Source organism: Dermacentor silvarum, chromosome 7 (genome assembly GCF_013339745.2).
Source record: "Dermacentor silvarum isolate Dsil-2018 chromosome 7, BIME_Dsil_1.4, whole genome shotgun sequence".
In the NCBI taxonomy this organism is placed as follows: domain Eukaryota; kingdom Metazoa; phylum Arthropoda; class Arachnida; order Ixodida; family Ixodidae; genus Dermacentor; species Dermacentor silvarum.
In genome coordinates, this window is record NC_051160.1 from 93,067,394 (window position 1) to 93,089,443 (window position 22,050).

The following is a 22,050-nucleotide window of genomic DNA, read 5'->3' on the forward strand; positions in this document are numbered from 1 at the left end:
GCTCGTTTGCTCATCTGCTATTCTGCTACATAACGTCACGCAATGAGAGGCTGCATATAGATGACCGAATGAACCGGGCTACTGCCAAAACGCCACAGTGTTCTCATCCCACGGGGCCAACTTATGGGTTGTAACGTCATGACACCTACATCTCCGGTGAAACGAAATAAAGACTGGTTCGTACGAGAGTATTTCAGTAAACTATTCAGTGAAATCTGATGCTGACCCGTATTTTTTAGGGCTGCGAAAAGTGAACGACCTTTATTTACTGCAGTTTTACGCATCAGGACATTAGCATTGGAATACACGTGAAACGGAGAAATCTTCGCAATAAACAAAACCAGCATACCGATTTCCGCCAGATTAGCTCCACTTAAAGGCGAAACTTAAGACCTATGAATAGCACAAAGGAGTAGTTTTTTTTTCTGCCCTGAAATGTTCAGAATATTTTGCGAAAATTGTAGTCTAATAAAATAAAGCACGTTTTTTGCAAACATTTAAACAGATATCAGAATTCTGTAACATGTATACTTCGTACTGCCTAAAGCAGAAGCATATGCTATATTAGTCACTGCATCCTTCACGGGTTTTCCAAAAGTCTTATTGACAAGTACTATTACAACGAATCATGTATGAATGTCAATTCGACAACACTCAACAAATTTACACGCTTTACATGATGCAGGTTACATGATCTTGTATTTTGCTGTTGTTGTACTGATTTGAAACATTTTTGCTTTACATTTTCATTTATTTCGTACAGAGAAAAAAAGCTCTCAGTAAAAATCACAAACATAATTTTGATAATTCTAGCAGTGTTCTTGCTACAAATGCACAAAAAATTGGCATCAGCTTGAGTTCAGCGGATACACAGTGAAACGCGTATTCCGCTTACGCGTCTTCAAATAATGGTTTTCATATAATAAAATTTGACCATTGGGTTCACTCGCTGGAGGCCAGTCAAATAACCGGATGTCCCACAGCACTCTAATCTCTTTGCTCTTCTGCGCAGCTCGTACGGTAAATTGGTGGACTGCTTCGAGTCGGTACTGACACCTTGCGAGGAGGTAGGCGGCAAGGAGTTCACTATCAACCTGGCGGAGCAGGTGTTCGGAGAGATACTGAGTCTGGTGTGTGGAAACTACGGAAGAGGATCGGCGGACTGCAAGGATCTGCCCAAGCTACCAGCGCTGGGTCCGAAAGACCGCAAGTTCGATGGTTACGTCGAGCTTGTCCTCAGCCTTGCCAACGCAATCGGCCGCAGAAGCTAACAATGGCTCCATTTATGTCACACTCGGGCTTTTTCGTTGGCGGTGACCCATGACACACAATGTAGCGCGTCGTCCTTGCTATGTAGGATGGACGCTGCCGTGGTTATCGTCGGCGTGTTTATTATATGTAATTTCATAAACGCACACATCGCAAGGGAGTTAGGTACGAAGTCCACAAATAAATAAAGCCATATTTGTACCTTGGGAAGGTCAGTCACTTTGATTATTGAGCCATATGAGTGAGCACCGGCGACTCAGATTCCTTCACAGCATGAAAACGTACAAAACAAGGAAGTGTCAACTTTAAGAAATATAGTTATGGAGTAGTTGTTATTGAGGTAATAAGACAAACAAACCTGAGCATCTTGTAGTCCTCTATGCAATGCTGATGACTGCCACTACGCCGCAGATAGGGGAAGGACAGTGCTAAAGAGTGCAACAGAGACTTCTTGAATGACCAAGCCTCCTGGATATTTTAGGTGGCTCGATAAAACATTTATGTCATGCCTGATTCTCGCAAAAGTAGAAGTGGGGAACTACGTTTACGGCAGACAAAATTTTCAAGTGACTTGTAGTATTTCTGCATTGTACGCTAGCTGATTATTGATGTATTGTGGCCCCTTATACGCTAGCGCTATTTTACAGTGACAACTGTTAAAAAGCCTGAATGCGGGCTTTTGAGCGCTCTCGTTTACGTAGATCCTTTCTAGTGGCTATCGTCAGGCCTTAACTCAAGTCATTCGTCGTCGTCAGGCCATCAGCTTCACAATAATGCGAGGTAAAAATTGAAACTTTGTCCATTAGGGATCAATCTCATGGTCCTGGAGCGATGTACCATTGCCACGTTATCTCGCAGAAGCCTGTGTTATCCTCGCATTCCTTGACCGCGCGAACACTGGCATGCACTCTAATTTAGCCTCGGTAATTGTTATAAAGAAATAAATGTATATAAAAACAAAAATTTGAAAGGGAAATTTTCGGTCGTAGTCAGTTTGGAACCTGCGACCCCACGCTCAGAAGCCGAGTGTCTTACCCACTGGGCTAAATCAGCGCCTCGCAGAAAGCAGGCCTCTGCACTCCTAATTCTTTATGGCATCATGCTACTTGAATCGAAATTTCTATTGACAAACCCGGCGTGACAAAAGCGGCGATGTCAAAATTACCGCCGCTTACTCGGGAGCGTCTCCATCCGATTCTTTGGCAATCGGGCAGGGTAGTATGACGTCACGGATCGAAGTGCACCGGCCTGGTGATACCAGGAGGCGTTGGCCAAGCGTCTCAGCGCGCTCACTTGCCCACGAGAAGTTCACAACTCGTAGGACCGCTCAGCGGCGTTCAATTGGACATTAATCCTTCGGCATTCACAACTCGTAAGAAGTGCTTAAGGTGTCCTCGGATTTTTATTCTACGAGCATCTCCTTCGAAATCGGCGACAGCACATTTGCCAGTGCACTCAGTGACATTATGTACGCGGCAGCAGACGTTGCCTCGGACTGCAGGCTTCATAGCACTGGTCGAGGCTGGCGAAATTGTTGGCATTGCCGCCGCAGCCTCCGTAGACGAATCCTTGGCACGTTCTGAGGCCGGCTTCGTAGAAAAAGCGATGATCGTAGCCGGAACACATGCCGCGGTCCGGAGGAAGAAGGCAGGCCGGGTTAGTAAGAACTGGTACCAGGCAGAAGGAAAAAAATATATTGATCGTAAGAACGGTCTTGAAAGATGAAAGGTGAGAAAGTGTATTGAAGTTTAATTGTGTGCCGGTTATCACCTTTTCCGTTCAGTTGAGCGCGGTACCGCTGCTAACACGATAGCAGGAGGAACGAATGTAACAGCATAAGGAAAGCTGCGACTCAAATTTGGTGAGGGTTTTACGTGCTACGCCCGCCTCGGTCTTCAGGGGCGAATTTCAATCGTAGTTGTTCGTTTCAAACATTCAAGCAGGTAACATCTCAGCAGCCACAAGCAGCCTGTGAAAAACACCGCGTCTCACTGTGTGCAATTGTTAAATCATTTACAACATTGTTATGGTCAAGTAATTTGTTTTAGACATTTCAAGCTCTGAGAAACAACGGCATGTAACGTACGTCACGTTTGCGCGGCCTAGAAATGTTCAGTGGCCGATACTGTCTAGACAAAAGCTTCTACTTTCATAGGCCTAGCATAATAGTTATAGCGGTGCTAGTTTCGTCTCAACATCGGTAGGGGAAAAAGCTGAAAGGAAATTAAATTGCATAACAAGAAGTTACAACATTGGGAACGTAAACAAGTTAATGATGACCACTGAAACCAGGCTGCACCCGCATGGCCATAGTGGATCAAGGTGACTTGGAATGTTTAACCCGCGGTCAAAGCGGTTGTAAGAATTACCTTTTACGAATACCCTTGTGCATATTACTTAGGGAAAAAAACATGCTTGAGGTGAGGCAGGGCTTCAGCAGTGAATATCAATTAACGCAGTTAATTGGCATGGATTTTAAGTGCATGATGCGGTAAAGAAAATTAGCAATAAACGAAACAATAGATTACCACATTAACTCCACAATACGCATAGTTGAAACGCCACCACCCGCGCCACCAATGAGCTCGCTCCTGCCACAGAATCCTTAACGCATAATATTTTTCCTATGTGACTTCTGTGCACAGTGTGTTGTAGTTAATGGTAGATATATATATATATATATATATATATATATACATTAATTGTACGTTAATAGTAAAGGTGGGGAAATTCTCGAATGTATTCAGCATCAAACAGGCACTGAAAAAAAAGATTACTGCTTTGTGTTGTATACTACTGGGGTTTAAAAGATTATGATGGCAGGAACGACGATAATTTTTTGTTGCGGAGAGAGAGAGAGAGAGAGATAAATGAAGAGGGAAAGGTAGGGAGGTTAACCAAGGAGGAGCCCGGTTGGCTACCCTACACTTGGGGAGGGGGAAAGGGGAAGAATAGATAAGGAGAGAAAAGAAAAAAAATGGAGTCAGTCATTCGCAGAGACAGTCAAAGCGTTACAAGCGTCACAAGCGTTCGTACAATCCAGTACTCTTCACGAACTGCAGAAGGGCTTTTGCGGCCTTTTGTTGCGGAAATTTGAACGGTGCCAACGGGCTGAGAAGATACAGTGTCTTCTCCGTGCTAAGCCATCGCACGCTCGCGGAGCCCTTCAGCAGCAAAAGTGCCGATACTTGGTGAAGCCCTGACTGAAAAGTTGTTAAAAGATTTCGTCTCCTTACCGGACCACATGAGATTCGGAACATCAGGTACTGGCAAAATGTCGTTGCTGAATTCTCGCAGCTCCTGTGGTCTTGCGCCATCTCTAGAAGCTGCAAAACATACCGAGTTAGTTGCTGGGCGACGTGCGTCAAAAATTGCTAAGGAAGCTTTCCTGCATGGCGATGTACAGTTACTCAGAGCTGATAAACCTGGTGAATCTAAACGCCAATTTCTGGAATCTTCGTTAAGCTTAGGGCTCGACGCTACACATTGTCATTGTTATAATGCCATTGTTACTTTACGCTGATCTTCTCTGATAATATATCTATACTTATGTAAGCAATGGTGTGTTTTAAAGCATTTCTTACTATTTTCGCTGATTGAAGTCATATATATAATCTAATACCTGTGCTCTGAGTGCAAGAGTCTTCTTGTAATATCGGCAATGTCAAATGTATTGGATATTGCCGTGCTCTATCTTCCGTGTTATATATCTATATCCTGAAGAGGGCCTGAGTGCACTTTGTGTTACATTTTCTCATATTTAAGATTATTATATTTTAGCTTCCAAACAACCAGAAAACCACATTTTATATTGTTTCGAGTATTTGACAGTCAACGCGGCAATGTCTAATATATTGAACATTACCAATATTGAAAGGAGACTCTTGCACTCAGCTCCCAGATACTAGTTTCTACAGATGGCTTCAATCATCGCAAACGCTACGAAATGCTTTAAAACACATCGTTGCTTACATAACTATTAATAAATTCACTTCATTTTGCGACGAACGTTGTAATAAGGAAGTTTATACATTAACGAATAAGTTCCCCTATGCTGTCAATGCTTTCATTGTTTATTGGCCTGGTATATATGATAATACAAATATATGTATAAGCATACTAGAATTAGGAAGAACCATATGAAGCAAAAAACAATAAAAAGAAGGAGAGTATGGAAGGAAAACTTGTGGTTTTAATTGAGAAATACAGGAATGATGCGGATGCTCAAATTGAGAGTGGGCCGAAAAACCTAATCCAGAAACCATCGACCATGACTGTCAATATAAGCAAAGAATTTAACGCCTCTAGGAATCTATTCACTTTATTAAGTGAAACAGGAGCTTCATGGCCTATAATTCTCGCAGGGAGGATATTTAGGAAACGCTTGTTGTTGCATTGCGTACTTCCGTAGAAAGCAGAGCCGTTAATATGCCTGTCCGAGGCGGTAGTATCGGTGGCTATATGTTGATAAGCCAATTCGTCTTATGTGTATTGTATCCAGAAGCGCGATCAGCGGGGTGGAAGGTGACTGGCATGCTCCTCTCCTGCAGCTTCCATAGGGGGAGACGGCGGAGGGAGAAGGACAGGGCTGTCCGTCCGGAGCACTCCCGCCACATTTCGGAGCACCTGTGAAATGGCGCGATAGCAAGTGCGCCTCACAGAGATGTAATGGTTCCCGTTCTACGAGAAACGCGTCGCGCAATGCGGTTGTGCGAGTCCACGTGCTCTCTTTATCGGCGCGTTTGTGTCACCGGTGAAGTGTACCTTTTCAGAAAGTCACGTGCGCGTCTAGCGGCAGCTCGCTGAGGAGCCCGGATGAAAGCGCGTAGCTCCGGTATCGTCTTCTACCGCGATCCGTTTGCATGGACGTTGTGACCGGCGCAGACAACGTAACGCGTTTTGTAGCGTTAGCTACACTGGCCTAGCCAAGCCCGTTTCGCGCGGCACATCAAGAGCAGTGCTGCGCATGCGCAAGGATCAGTGATGTCACACGGCTTGCGCACTGGAGCCACCGGAGCCGGCACCTCTCGCGCACTCCGCCGCCGCCGCGCGCGACTCACCGCCGCCGGTCTGCGCATTCCAGAGGAGTGACGTCGTAGCCGTGGTAGACGCACTGGCACCGAGCGCGCGCGCTCGCTGTGCAGTCGCCGTCTGACACTGTGCTGGAGCCACTGCGCTTCTGACTGGCGTTTGCCAGTGTGGTATAGCCATGGAGAAGGAGAGCGCAAATGCTGCTCAACAGCGCAGAAGAACAGAGAAGCTTGACTCATCGGATCCCGAAGTAGTTGCCTGGCAATTAGCGGTTGAGCGTAGGAGACAACCAGGAAAGCTAAGAATAATCAGCTGAACCTTTGCTAACGCTACGTATATCCTGGCATAGCCGAGCTAAGCCACTGCAACTTTTTTTTTCTTACTCTCTTATGTCTGCAAGGGCAGTGCAAGCTTCCTTAAAATGTAACATATGTACGAATGTAGTTGTACAATGTACAATAGTGCAATTTTCGAGCTTCAAAGCTCGAAACATTATGTAAGTCAGCACTTTACTACGTTGTTTGTCACTGCGAGCAGCGATGCAGGGCCGTGAAGTTTTTTTCTTAAAAGCGTAAAAAATGATTTCGCATTTAGCACAACTTTGTTATTGCTTAAATATTGTAAAAGTATCGCATGTTCTAGACCATATCGTTCAATATAAGGCTTGTCGTTGCTACATGCCCAGTTTACCACGAAAGAACTGCGAATTTGTACTTGTCTGCACCGCTCGGAGGCACCCCCGAGCAATTAGTGAAAGCTCATCTCGAACGCTTTTCTCTGCCGCATTGCATACGGCGGAAGGGACATTACAGGCATGTTTGAGACATGACTAACAGCGAGGTGCACAGACGAAGGCAAACTCTCAGATCCTTTCTTGACAAAACAGACAAGTAATAATTGTAGTGAGCGTTATATGATAAACAACTAACTAAAACAGGATGGCTATTTCAGTTCCGTCGTCTGCAATAGAGCAGAACATAGCCTTCGTCATTCAATTTTTGCTGTTTGCAGGGAATCTGAGAGGTGCAGACGAATACAAATTCGCAGTGATTGCTTAACAAACTAAGGCAGTAACAAGACCAAGTGTTACGATAAATGATCCAGGCTATAAAATGTGATCTTGCTGCAAACATTTAGCAAGAACGTTGCTGCGGTAAGCGCAAGATCTTCTACGAGTGTATGCTTTCCATAACGGCTGATCTAAACTTCCCCGCACTACACATATGCATTGTTTTGCGATCGTTTATCATGTAAAACACAAATAACACCGGTAAACGGAGGCCGCAGGGGAGGACCGGAAATTAGGATATAGCGGGTGGCACAGGATCTCATGTGTGGTGCATGGTTCGGTTGTCCGCCATTCTCACTTTTAATAACAATACAGCACGTACACTTCAGATTCCTGATAGTCTGGTATGCCAGTACATCATGCGCTAGAGAGTCATTAAGGGAGAGCTATAGCTATCTTATCGTAGTTAAAAGCACAGGTTCAAATTCAGTGACTGACATAGTCAATATGACATTTTTTCTCCAAATGTGTTAACACTGAAAAATATGGGAATTGTTTTTAAGTTTCAGCTGCAACATCACATTGCCAACCAACAAACTATCTGTGTTAATTATTGATTTTGGTATAAGTGCATTCAGAAAGGTACACTTCTCACACTCCTGAGCACTGCGTAAACACTGGACAGCTTGAGTGCAGCATAGGAAGTCAGTTGGGACAGCAATTAAATTTTACCGCCAGAATTACCAGACTAATAAACAAAATAGTGCATGCGTTAAAATCACGAGAGAATTTCAACTCATTCCTAATTTACAGAAAGCTCCCCCCCCCCCCCCTACAAAACACCTCCTTTTCAGGTGAGGTGCAATAACCATATTGCCCTCTTTGGCACAACGCCAAAAAAAGAAGTGGGATATGTGCATGAAAGCAAAAGCGTGTGTTCCTATACCAGGTGAACATCCTAGTTCGTTTCACATTGACATAGAAAATGGAAATAAAGAAGGAGAAAGAGCAAACAAGCATTTCTAGAACAAGTGCAACATCTCCACCTATTGCTACCAGAGGTGATGCACTGGAGGCAGGAGCAAGTTTAAAAACGAATAGAATACTACCATCGGATTGGAGGCAGGTGAGTTCGCATTGATTCCTCGTGTAGTGCTTGTTCTCGTTCCCGTCACAGCCTCCGTAGTAGAAGCGCTGGCATCGGTTTCTTGTTGCGTTGAAAGCCCACAGTGGGATGCGGGCACTGCAGGGGCCACGATCTGCCGGCGGCTTGCACTTGGTTTCAAAGTCACCGAGTGCTGAAAATGGCAGCAATTAGCTGTGGATGAGAAATTCTTGAATATACTAAGATGTTACTAATACCAATACTAAAAGATACGTACTAATCTGCAAGAAAACACGGTGTGTGTGTCGGTCTAGCTGTGCGTCGTTTAGTTTTGTGGCTTGTGCCTGAGCTTTGGTATATTTTGGCAGCACGTTACATACGCTTTAGAAGGCCTTATGATGAACTTGTGCCTTTTGCAGTGTCTGAATTTCTGCGTTATGCTTATGAAACTGACGCCCAGTTGAAGTGATATTGCATTGGGAGAATGGTATATGCGGGCGCCAATTTCAATTTTTGTACTAAAATAGACGTGGAACGCAGGATTGCTTTCGTTACACAACGGCCGCAGCAGTTTGCATCGAATTCCTGCATTTAAGAGAGAAATATAAAGTATATCAACTGAGCGAGAAGTTTGATTCAACGCCTCTGTGATACTTAACAGAAAATTTTAGGCCAAAAATGAAGCACATTCACTGCAAATCCGTAAACCTATACCATGATCAGATGTGGCCGTTCTGTACACTGCATCTGGTAGGTCATATTTAGCGGTCAAATCTGATATGTCAGCTTACAACCTACATGAAGGTACAACGCACGTTTTAAAGCGTTTGAGAAGGTTTACCAAAAGTGGTACTAAAATTTACAGGCATATTTTTAGCATGTTTCAGAAGGCTGCAAAATACATCAGTTTGTTCCGCTTTAGACGCCTCAATTTGTGTTGCTTAGAGAATTGTGACATTGTTTTTTTATTGTCAACCTAGAGTTGCAAACATCATGCTTCACTTTACTTGAATTTGTCCAATTGATGACCTCATTTTAGCACATACTCGCGTTATTCTGTAGATTTTAACAATTGTTAAAAATGTTTTAAACGTATGAACATGCGAGCTGTGACATCGCAGAAAAGCATTTTACCTGTTTTCATATATTTATATGAGAGCACCTAAAGTTACAGCTTTTGTTAACATTTTTTGTATGAGTGAATCACTATGTGCAAGGAGGCTGTGAGGCTGCATGATGCTTCTCCTTGCCTTTGCGTAAGGGTGCCGTGAACCAGCCAATGCAGCTTAGACTTTCGGTACCGTGTTGTACTGGCGCATTGTAATATTCGGTTGTCAACTAACAATATGATGTCCTTTCACCACCTAAAAATAGTTCTGCTCGGCAATACAAGGAGCTGGGTTCTTATACCAGGAAATTTTTGAAAATATACTGGATTAAAAATTGCGTGTGGTGGATAGTACAGTTATACAGTATTGCGCTCAATTACCCAGAGGCATACATCGGTGCGCGATGAAGCAGAATGCCAAATTGAGTTTCTAAGAAAAGTTCAATAATTACCTAATCACTTGCCGCAGAAATTGTGATTTACTGATTTGTTGCCGGTGATCTTGCAAGGCATAATAACTTGCAACAATTTCTGAGGATGAAAGTTGTTTTAGAATTTGTGCCATAACACTCGCACTACAATTCACTGTTCCACTTATTTCTTTTTAGCAAGACGCCGTTTTATGCATTGAGAAAAAAATGAGTGGAAAGCCAGAATAATTATTCCCACACTTAGCGAGTAATTTTTCTCAACATTAGTGTCCTCCTCAAAACTCGTTACAAGTGGATACGCCTTGCGAACACACAGACTACACTTCGTAAATTGTAATTTGTATTGCAAACTAACCCAAAGATTCTTCTTCGAAAAACCCAAAATCCAATAATTAAAATGTTGTTAACACTTGAATTATAAATTTGGAATTAACGTGCAAGTAGTATCCGCCTCTTCGAGAAATCCAGGAAAACCGACCAAAATTCTGCTATCTGTCCTAGCGATCATTAAAAATTCTGTAAGAAAAAAAAACTTTTTTTTCATGAGAATTTTTTAGCCTTAACGCCTTACTGCGCTTTGCGATCGAAAGAATTTTGCTTTTATAATGTGTGGTATGCGCTGTTTCTATGTAAGCGCTAACAAAAAATGAAGATTTAGGACCTTTTAATTTAATGTTTCAGAAGATATAAATGATTAAATACGCACGCAAAAGACCTTTACTTAGAACAACATAGTGACAACACTACTATGTCAGTGCCACGCGGGCAGGTAGGTAATGACCAGATGCCCGCTACGATATTGGCGGCGATAGCATTTACAAAGAGACGATCCAATGTTATGGCCTGGAAATAAAAGGCAGATACATAGATATCCTATGCTTCCAATCAGAATTTGGCTTGATATTTGACAGACAGCTGACATGATCGCCACAGGTACAATATCCGTAGGAGAAGCTTGCGTCACTTGCTTTCATTTTCGGCACGCTTTCCAGCAATGCTGGCGAGTGGTCGGTTGACTACCGCGTTAGGTTGTACACAGCACTTTGCGAAGGTATCTTTAGCCAGTGGCCTCGTGGACATACCATAGTGCAATCTGCTGGAATCTGTCCGTGACATAGACAGCGACATTGCTAACTCACGTGATACCGGCTTCGAAGATTTCGGCATTTCCAGTGGTTCAGCCATGGCAAATTCCTAATGTTAGCATGTTTTAATTTTTTTATGCGTGTCCCCTTGGCTGCGATACAACCTAGCGCGTACATACCAGTCTGCTTTGTGCGCCAGCAAAGGTTTTTTTTTTTTTAGCGAGCGAGCAACCTGATGCTTTTATATTGGTTGTTCAACTCATATGAACTTTCATGGAAGCAGCTATAGACACTCTTGCTGCAGTGACAGTACTGTTCACAGCATTCGTCGTGGGGAGTGCAGCTTGCCACTTTGGCTAGAATTATCGTGGGGCGATGATTTATCACCGGTGTATTATATTACCTGGCAATCCAACTGATTAAATTTCTCTTTGCCCAATCCGTGCTACCGCCACGTGCGCGTGTGCAAGACGCATGCGTCCTTGCGCAAGGTATTTTGCCCGATGCCGTAATCAAGGGAGCACGCTACAAGCCTTGTGTGCATCGCTTGCTCTACTCTTGCGATGACCACATTACTTCGTTTTACGTGACCTTATCAGATAAGCATCTCTCACGCCGCTTCGTTTTGAGCTACGCGTGAGAAATCACACCGGCCCCAATCGCCGTGAGAGCTCAATCGTGAGAACTCAATGAAGGCTTCAAGCACCCAGCCAGCGAGCTGCATTTGCTGTGGTAAAGGCGTGAATGGGTGAACGCGAGCCATGTGATTTTTCTTCCTGCGTCATAGCGGCGTCTTCAATGATGGCGCTCGAGGCCAATAGTCTGCTTGCCCTTGCAACCACCTTCTGGCCGGCTAAATTTTTTTTCTGAAGTCATTAACCTCCTTCCGCCTGTCTCCCACTTATCTTTCATGCAGCAGGCTGGGCAACATTATTTTATTTCTATTTTTATCCCCATGCACTAACTTATGTCTTCCATGCAGTTGTGGCTCAGGCGGTACGGGCTGGCCAATTATTTTATTTCTTTAGTTTTACACGCCCACACTAATTTATGGCTACCAGGATCTTTTTTCTCAACTACTTTATTTTTATTTTTTACTTACCCCCTCCCTCCCCCCCCCCCCAAAAAAAAATAAAACTATTTCTACCATGGTCCTTCTACGCGTTTACTGTCTTCTTGGAAGTTCCTCCTTACAATCGTACCAATCATAAAATACAAGCAAAAGTTACAGTGACGTTTCACGTGGTGTACGTGGGTTACGCGGAAGCGTATGGACGCCGCGAACATGCACAGACAGCACCGCAGCGTTGAGGCACAAACAGAAAGGGCGTAAAACCTGCATATTACTCAGTTTATTACTAGTATTGTGATGAGACGAACAAAATTTGGGCCTAACAATGTTCAGGAAGCTTAAACTTCATAAAAACGTTTCCTCAGAGACTGCAAAAGACTGCTTTGTGAAGCTTTAGTATTGTTGGATATAGGATTCCATATAACAGAACGAGAAAGCTCTACGTGCCGTTTCCCGCACATTACAAGAAATAGGTATATTGGAACAAATTCGGCTTGCAACTCTCTTACTGCGAGCCCGCAAGTTAACTATATGGAAGTACGCAGGCGTGTTTGCATGCTTAGTCTTTCAAATAGGGGTCATGGAGCTAAGAAAAAGTAGCCGTTACATCTTTGTCAGCAGAAATTCATCAGAACTGTTCCTTGGCGGAATACAAACGCTTACGTCAAAGATTCCGACACTGCCACAGAAAATATTTTAACTTATATTACCCCAGCCAGTAAAAAAAACGTCCTGCATTAAAATCCGCAGGTAAACAGGTAGCGTAATGAATGAACGCATCGCTGAGATTACTTACCAGCCGTAGCAAATAGCAGTGTCAAGGAGAGTGTCAACTTCATAGCCTGTCAATGTACTGTACGTGTACACTAGTGGGGTGTCCCGACCTAGACATTGATATTGCGAGAAAGGCTAGGCGAGAGACCGATAACGTGACCTAGGCCCACTCTTCGGAGCACTTGAGGTGCGTGGAGAATGACGCCGGGGCTCTTTCATCTCAAGCATTCTGCTGACAAAACGACGAAGTCTTATCATGCTCTGACGTCGAGTATGTTCAGAGCAGGACGTTTACCTGAGCTGTGACGATCTTCCTCATCGAGGAGCACGTTCAGATGCACGTTTTAGTAAGGCGTAAAAAGAAAGACCATAGTGGAGCACTAATTATATGACCGCAGTAAAGCCGAAATCCGTAATTGAGACTGCAACGACACAGAGTGCGGGCAAAACCAAGTACACATAGAGAGTTTCAGCAGAGCATTTGCGGTACGATTCGTTCTAAATTGTTAGTATGCCCCTGTCTGAGCGGAGTGGAGCGCAAACGCACTGCTAAAACTGTCTAATTTGCAGACAGCCGATCAGTGGTACGCTATACTCGCGGACAGCTTTCTGTGGCAATGAAGGGAAAGCTATGGAGGCAAAGCACGCACAAGTTAGAACGCTTCTGAAAAGAGTCCCGCGTTTAAATCCACTTTGGTTAGGCTATGGAAGAGAAAACAAACTGCTTATTAGCAACAGTTAAATAAGGCAGAACACACCACTGAGTGTAAAAGTTCACTTATTTTGCGGCTGGGCAAACGCGAAACCGTCGCACGTGAAAGCTGCGTCAATTCAGCGTCTGTTCCGAGCAACAAAAAGCACTGTCAAACGCTGCCGGACTACTTGGCGTGGTACCACATGTGCAGCATACACGTGCCCGTAGCCTTCCCTTCATTTCCACAGAAAGTTGTCCGCGAGTTTAGTGCCAACGGTAATGTGCGTGAGTACAACGTTAACACTGGTAGCAGAAGGTAGAACGCTCCCCGCGTTCAGCTACGAAGCACACTGAACGTAGCGTGAGGGTGCGCCTACTCGGTTTCTTTGTCTTTTTATCAGCCAAGCTGAGACCGTGTTGCTGGCGTCTCTGGGAGAGACTTATTAACAAGCAAAATCAATGGAGTTCGTGCGGCCTCCGGTGTGCATGAAATGAGAGTGGAGCGGAGCGTAAGCAATGTCGTGCTAAACTGTCGAACACATAGAACACAGAATCAATGAGTTTACGCAGCTCCTTTTTATTTCTGGTGTTTTACGCGCTAAATCAGTTCTGATTATGAGGCACGCTGTAGGGGAGAGCTCCGGATTTATTTGGACCACCTGTGGTTCTTTAACGTGCACTAAAACGCAAATACGCAACGCGGGCGTTCTTGCATAGTTTATACCGCTTAGGAGTGGTATAAAATTTAAGTGTTTTTCATTACAACTTTTCATATTACAAGCACGTACATCATGTCAACATGCGATTATCTAGGGTAGTAGGGTATTATGGTTAGTTGTAGTTGATGCTGAAGGCTATTTAAAATTTCTTTACATGGAAGGCAACTGAGGCCAAGATGGCGACGCTATATTGATCGGGAACACGTCGTCTTCCTCCTCGTCAGTGCAGCCACACTAAGGCGGTTGTTCCGTATCAGCACCCCCCGGCAGTAGTAGCAACGTCCGGTGCTTCAGCTCCATTGCCGGCTCTTGGCTCCATCTCGTCGCCATCTTGGCCTCCGTTGGTTTCGGTGTAAATAAATTTTAAATAGCTTTGGGCATCGGCTACTCGTAACAATATTAAACAAAGCTTAACAGATTTGTAGCGCGTTAAAAAAAACCCTGTATTGTGCGATAATACAATCTGTCCTGCAGTATTTGCTTGTCCGGGTTAGAAACATCACAGCCGGATATTGAAACGTTTTGGACCCTAAGAAAAAAAGAGCAATCAGAACTCTAAAATGCTTAAGTTATTCCAAAAGAACTTGTTGGGCAAGTTCGTGCTTAAATTTCTAGGTATACTTCATTGTAGCGCGAAATACATTTCATGAAAATGGGACAGGAGCAAGAAGACAATGAAGCGCCAAACTACCAACTGTTTAATAACAGCCCGAGAAACACATAGAAAAAAGAGTAAACTTCCGCGCGAGCACACAGAGCGAATCTGTGATGTTACAACTACATGGTCGTGATAACATATTGTTAAGGAAGCAAATTTGTGCAGAATACAATGTTATAGATATGTTGCTGACACAATCGAGACCTTTTCTTTTTAATAGAGAACGCTTCCAACAACTTTTATCAAGAATCAATACTTACCGAAAGCGCGGTTCACAACGACAGGCCTTACAGTGCGCAGGAAGATGCGTATCGTCACACTTATAAATACTATTGGCATGTTCCCCCAGTCTGTCATAAATACAATGTCCCGTTTGTCCAATGAAGGAGCTGCCGCAATCTAGGGGTATGTCATAGACCACCGCTTTAATGCAGCACCTGGAAGGTTTGGTGTGCTGCATCTGGCAGCCCCATGGACCATCGTGTGTGATACGAGGGAACAATTGAGCGAACTTGTTGGGAGCCGAACATACAACAGGAATGCCATATCTGGTAGCCACCTTCTTAAGGTTATGGCTCACTCAGTCCACATAAGGCACTACCTCTCGCTTAACAGACTCCCTTTCATACAAGTGCTTTTTCACAGTGGCAGCGCTACCTTGCAACTTCTGCAGCAGGGACTCAATCCCGAAATTTAGGATAGACTGAGGGAAACCAGCTCCTCAAAGTCTCTCAAGCTGATTGCGAAACCTCGCTTTTCACGTACTCGTTCGAATACGTGTTCCAGGACCCGGACGCCACGCAACGCGTCGGTATTCATGCAACAGCTCAAATCACGTGCCTGACACGAGGCTGAAATATACACTCTGTTTCAGCAGCTCCGTGCAGCGCTGTGGAAGGTACAGGTCTCTTCGACCAATCAGGAGCGCGAACACATCTTAAATGTGTCCTTCCTCTCCCTGTCGTCTGCTAGCGGCGAGCGCTGCAGCGTGGAAGCATCTCCGAAGACTGTTCCCCCTACCGATCTCTCTAGACGTGGTCCAACGCTACGTTAGTTGTATTTGGCGAATCATCGTGTCCAAGTGATATAATTAGCCTTTAATATTATTTTATAAGTTACGGAAGCAGCGTTCTCGCTGGGCGTGTAGAATCGCAGGGCGCATACCTGCCACACATGCGCTAGAGTGTACTAGAAGTTTTGAGTGGCGCGACCGAAGCCGGCGCGCCTTGCATACCAGCTTCCCGTTTTTTGGAGAAAGTAGTGGTGGCGCTGGCGTCGTACACTCTTGAAGCAAGTTGGCGCGTTCCGACCTGTATGCGTGTGTGTGCGCGCACGCGTGCAAGCTCTATCGAACATTTCTGATTCAAATGGGAAGAAAACAGCGTTTAAATCACTGCTATGCGCCTGGGTGCAAGACTGGGTACGCTCGCGCACGGTCCAAGGCCGCAAGGTATCGTATTTTAAAGCCTCCAGAGATGAAGAGCGACGACTTGTCTGGGAGAGAAATCTGTGTAGGCTTGATAAGCCCCTCGCCGCCGATTGCGCTGTGTGCGAGCTTCACTTTGAGCCTCATTTAATCGTGAGAGATTATGTGCGCATAATGAACCGAACAGAAGTTCGAGTGCCAAGAGGCAAACCAACTCTTCGGTTTGACGTGGTGCCAACGATTTTGCCCAATGTGCCTTCATACTTAACCAAGAACACCGGCACCACGGCCACTGAGAAAACTGCGTCAGTTCGCGTCTGATAACGACGGCGAAAGAGAATGACGTCGCATTGACCTTGGTAAAGTGTCGTCATCAGAAGAACGTGCAACAGCCGCTACTGAGAATAATGAAGCCAATGAAGCGGATGACGCAGTCTTCGGCTTTGCTTCTGAGCCAGCCGCCTCCCTTGACGACCTTCGCAAGCTACCCGTGCCATCGAGGTCGTGGTCACTACATGAATTCCCCGAGTTCAGTGGTGCGTCATACGTTGCGTCCAAGTAGAATTTCGCACAGGTGTACTCGCCATCGAGAGATCAGTGTTTTTCAAACACACAGAAGAAGGCAGCGTGGATTATGAAGTGTTCGTGCGGAACAAAACAATGGAGAAGTGCCGCTTAGTGACTATGACGGAAGCCATAGACGCTCTTCAAAGAGCTGCAAGCATTCCACTTTGTTGCGGGGCTGTGGAAGCTTCGTCTCTGTCTTAGCTGACGGTAGGTCTCCATGCACGGATTGAGAACAGGGAAGGAGTCTTCTTCAGTGTGAAGTGCATGGGCAAATCAGCAAAAGAAGGTGAGACACGACTAGAGTGAAATTATTGTGAAGGATATCTCGACCAGCATGTGCATGTTCTGCTGTCATAAAGAAACAGAACATTTAATGTTTCTCTGCAGAATGATCACTGCCACTTTTGAGTGGTGCTTTTTAATTTCTCGTTTGAGTTATTAGAAATGCACTTAAAGAACACGGAAACGAAAAATGAGTGCATCTTGTATGCCTTTTTTCCTGTCACTGTGTTTGTCAAGCGCTGTGCTTATTAATAAATAAATCATGAGTTAAGAACTAGTTCATCAGTACCTTCTAGGCACCCAAGTCATTTCGTGTTATTTTTATGAATTATTTTATTAAGCAAATAGAATTACAGTATGTGTTATATTCACTAAGTCCCGGTGCATAATCTTTTGGTTGCACATGTAGCATAAGTTATATGCACTCGTAGGCAGCCGCTTTGGATAGCGTCTCTTAGATATGACAGCATCTCAATGTTATTTCAATAAACGTTTTTAAAAAAATTGCAGGGAAACCCTGTATGACCTGCAAGTACCTGAGGAAAGCTCTGCAAACGAGAAAGTGTCACCTTCAATGGAAAAGGACAAAACCCTGCAATTCATCCCGCAGGCTGCGAGCCATTAAGAAGAAAGCCAAGAGGCTACAGTGAGCTGTTGACACTCTTAGTAACAGCATTGCTAGAATGAAGGCAGCCACAGCAACGAGAACTGAGGACATCTTGGAGCAGAAACTGCAAAACCTAGCTAGAAAACAGCAGCTTGCTGTAAACATTGCTTTGAAGAGGCAAAAAGAAAAAGCACACGAGGAAGGTTTTATGACAAAGAGTGGATGCTAGAGTGGATCCTACTGAAGATGCGGAGCCCTAAGCTCTACGACTATATCCACAAACAAGAGGTATTGGTGCTTCCGGGAAGAAGCACCATAAGGAAGTACACATCGAACTACATGGCTGCATTTGGTTTCAATGAAAAAATACTTGAAACCCTAAAGAAGACTTCTGTGATGGACCCCTTCAAGTGCCATGGAGGTTTAGTATTCGATGAATTAAAGCTGTCGGAACATCTTTCTATTAACACAGCTGGCAAGGTTAATGGCTTTGTTGACTTGGGCCCTTATACACCACCAGAACAGAAACACTTGCCATGCAACCACGGCCTGGTTGTAATGTTTGTGCCTCTAGTAGGAAGCTGGAGCCAGATCCTTGGAGCATTTGCCACCCATACTAATATCAGAGGAGAGCTGCTGGCAAAGATTATTCTCGAGGCCACAATCTTGGCTGAGAATGCAGGACTTTTTGTTGATTCTGTAACATGTGATGCCACAACGTGGAACAGGAAGATGTGGCGAATAATGGGTGTGCGAGCAAACTCAACAGACATACTTGCAAAGAGAAAACACCCATCGGATGCCAACAGACACCTACATTTCCTGTCTGACTTTCCTCACCTGGTGAAGAATGTTCGCAACACACTTCTGACTACAAACTTCCACACACCAGATGGGATAGTAACTCAGATTTTTTACACATTGCAAATGATCTGTAGTGTCTTTTAAAGTATATGTCACCGAAAGTTATCAATTGGTAATGAATCTAAAGCAACTATGTGCACAAGACTTGTAGAGATACCGTTTAAGCACTGTCGTAATGTTAAACATTAAGCTCGTTGTTCTAACAATAAATTTACCCAAATGCAACCATAACACGAGCAACCTGTATAAAAACTGTATAAAATTCTATTAAGAAAAGCACTATGCCCTTATGTTTTTTCCAAGAAAAGTTTCAGTAACACAGCATTGCTGCTAACTTCTGACTCATAAATGTGTCATGCAGAAATGGCCAATAGTCTTTTCTTATTATATGATTTATGAGCACATCCTCGTTGGAAATTAGAGTGCAACATTATCTTAATCTTTTAGAATGATATTTTCTTGCCTTCAAGCTCCCTGCGTCACTTTGATCAAAATGGCTGTGGAAAATGATTGTGCTTAAAATTTAAGTTTTTGCTAGTGTGTATTATTTATGACAGAAAACAGTAATACATTGATTGCCGCGTTTTACTTAATTTCAGGTCTCGCTGCAACCACTTCGAGAGGCTTTCACACTCGACTCAAACAACTTAACAATGAAGGCGATGCCCCGGATTACTAAAGTGCATCTGGAACCGGACAACTTTGAAAAGATGCGATGCTCTTATGCATTTCAGATATTCAGCTCTCAATATTTAAGGGGCATTCAGCTGTACAAAGCGCAGATTGAAGCACACTGTGGAAACGTTGAACAAACCAAAAAGTTCTTTAGGTAAGAGGTCTCTGTATAATCAGGCTGCTCATACTACATCAGTATTACGTTCTTGTGTTTAAGGGAATTTCTGTAAGAAAAAATTTTGACAGCGCCTGTTTCACTACACACAGTTTCCATTCCTTAACTGTTTGCGTAAACTGTCAGGCATAATAACTGCTGCTCCTATGGATTGCACTTACAGTAACTGTTGTTGTTCTGCAGGAAAATGGAGTCCCTCATCTCCATTATGACATCGCGCTTTCCAGCTGAAGCCCTGAAACCAAACTCAACTCAAGCGTAAGAGCTTGGGCAGTTCTTGCAATACCTTTCAGATTAGGAAAAAGGCACTGCAAAGAAGCACTTCTTGAGTGATTCAACGGCAGAAGGGCTGCGAGTCACAATCACAAGTTCCTTGGAGCTGCTCAAGTATCTTCACGCAGAGTTGGGGTATGCTTACTTGAAGACTTCTCGCTTGAGTCAGGACAAGATAGAAAACTATTTTGGTATTGTGAGATTGTCGTCTGGATATAACGCCAACCCTACACCACAGCAGTTCTTGATGACCATTAACTGCCTCAGTTACTCCAACCTAGCAAGAAGTGTTTTGGGTTCGAATGTTGGGGATGATGTCTTGAGCTCACTTTTGACTGCTAAGGACCAAGCGGCAGGAACTCATCGACTTGCTCATTAACAAGGGGGATTTTGAAGGAGCAGAGGCGGCACTTGGTAACAGCGGCATAGGCACTCCAGGCCAACCTTACTGCTCAGAGGAGCGACTAGAGACTGATGTATTATGTGGCTGGATATGCTGCCAGGAAGTTTGTACTAAAGACGAAATGTGATGAGTGCAAGGAACAACTCTTGTTGACTTCTTGTGAAGGGGAGCGCTTGGGTGCTGCTGGCTTCACCAATTCGTGCAACAATGGGGGTCTGCTATATCCACAGTAAAGCTATTCGGATTCGTCAGTGCCCTCGAAGAGAGCTTTATGGGCTGTTTCAGTAACACTGAACTCCACCATGACAGCATAATGGATGTGCTTGCCATCATAGACGAGAAAGAAATGGGCAGTGTTGGCTGTGATGAGCACACAAAGCTGTTGACGGCAAACTTCACAGGTTTCTATATTGTAACAAGGCTCCACTTTTATGTTAAGGGGCTTAACAAGTCTCGCGACATTGCACGGAAGAGGGCACAGCAGCACTTAAAGCTGAGCCGTTTATGAATAATTGCTAGATTGCATCTACTAAGGAGCGACTACTGTTGCAGTTACACTGTCAGCCTCTGGTGCTCTGTGCCACCGAAACACTGTCTTTGTTTAGTGAATACCATGTACATTTTTTGTCTGCGTGAACCTTTTCCAGCTCTCTGTAAATAAAGTCTGTGTTTTCATTTACACATTTAAGCATTTCGTCTGTCTTGTTTCAAATTTAGACCAAACAAAAGGCATGCATATTTAAATACATTTAGGAAACTGGCCACAATCTATAAATTATTTAGATGTCCTACCAAATTACATTTAAGGCAAGGTTATAGATGTAACTCACCAGGTTTAGTTACCCATTGATGTAGTGCGATTATTCCATGGAAAGAAATGCAAATGGAGTCTCACAGAGATGGGAAACGTTTAACGCATGCCATGTTTTTAAGAAGCAGCAAGAGGCAGCATTATTTGGGGCAAACTCAGATTTCTTTTTCGAATTGACATGAAACACATAAGTGCTCTATTGAGGCAACTGCTGGACTGATTAGAATGAAATTTGTTTATTAAAGAGAGTATGTTGAAATAAAGCAACTGTGTGCAGCATAATTTTGATTTCAGGCGCTGTACTCTCTACAGAAACCCACGAAATTGAGCGTGTTAAAGACAAAATGCAACAAAGCTTATAAACTTTTAGGTATACTTTAAAAACAGATATCGCAGTTGTGTAAACTGCGTCTGCTGGAGCCTCTAGAGGGGACAAATGAGAAATATAAGGGTACAGCTTAGAAGAAATATTTACGATGTTTACGAAGATTTAGCAAAATTCTTTCTCTGAAATTATGGGTATATTTCAGAGTAGTGTATAATACATCAATTTTGTACACTTTGGATGTCCCAGTAGATTATTGCAGCATAAAAATTTGTGAGATTTTTGTTTAGTACTGAGTTAAATTTTATGCTTGCCTTTTTTTAGTTTCTCGATATTTGTGTGAAAAAGACTGACAGCGTTAATATGAATTCTGCTTCCTACAGTTTGATAATTTAAAAGTTTTCTTTCAAAATGCAACAAACCCCATCAAGAATGGTGTAGTGGATGTCGAGCTAATTGGTTGTTGTTTTCGCCTGCATTTAGGTCTGCATCTACAGTCTGCATCGTACAGTTCGAATAAAGATTCTGATAAAAGACTCCGTTTACATGTAGCGCATTAACTATCGCGAGAACGTAGCGCCACCCTCATCTGGCACATTAATGCGATGCGCCTTCCTAGCGCATTAACGCTGTTTAGATGAATGCGATGCGCTGGAAATTCGATGCGCCACTGTCGCAGTTATGTAA

The 22,050-nt window shown here is 43.8% G+C and overlaps 1 protein-coding gene across 1 annotated transcript; it reads right to left on the reverse strand.

The window, feature by feature from the left end:
• Positions 1-2,649: 2,649 nt before the first annotated feature.
• On the reverse strand, positions 2,650-13,018 carry LOC119459636 (kunitz-type serine protease inhibitor 6-like). Its single transcript, XM_037721315.2, has 4 exons — positions 12,907-13,018; positions 8,419-8,607; positions 4,506-4,595; positions 2,650-2,936 (listed from the first exon to the last, which is right to left on the reverse strand). Exons 1-4 carry the CDS (start codon positions 12,947-12,949, stop codon positions 2,734-2,736), a joined length of 525 nt encoding a protein of 174 aa, XP_037577243.1. The 5' UTR covers positions 12,950-13,018; the 3' UTR covers positions 2,650-2,733.
• Positions 13,019-22,050: the final 9,032 nt, after the last annotated feature.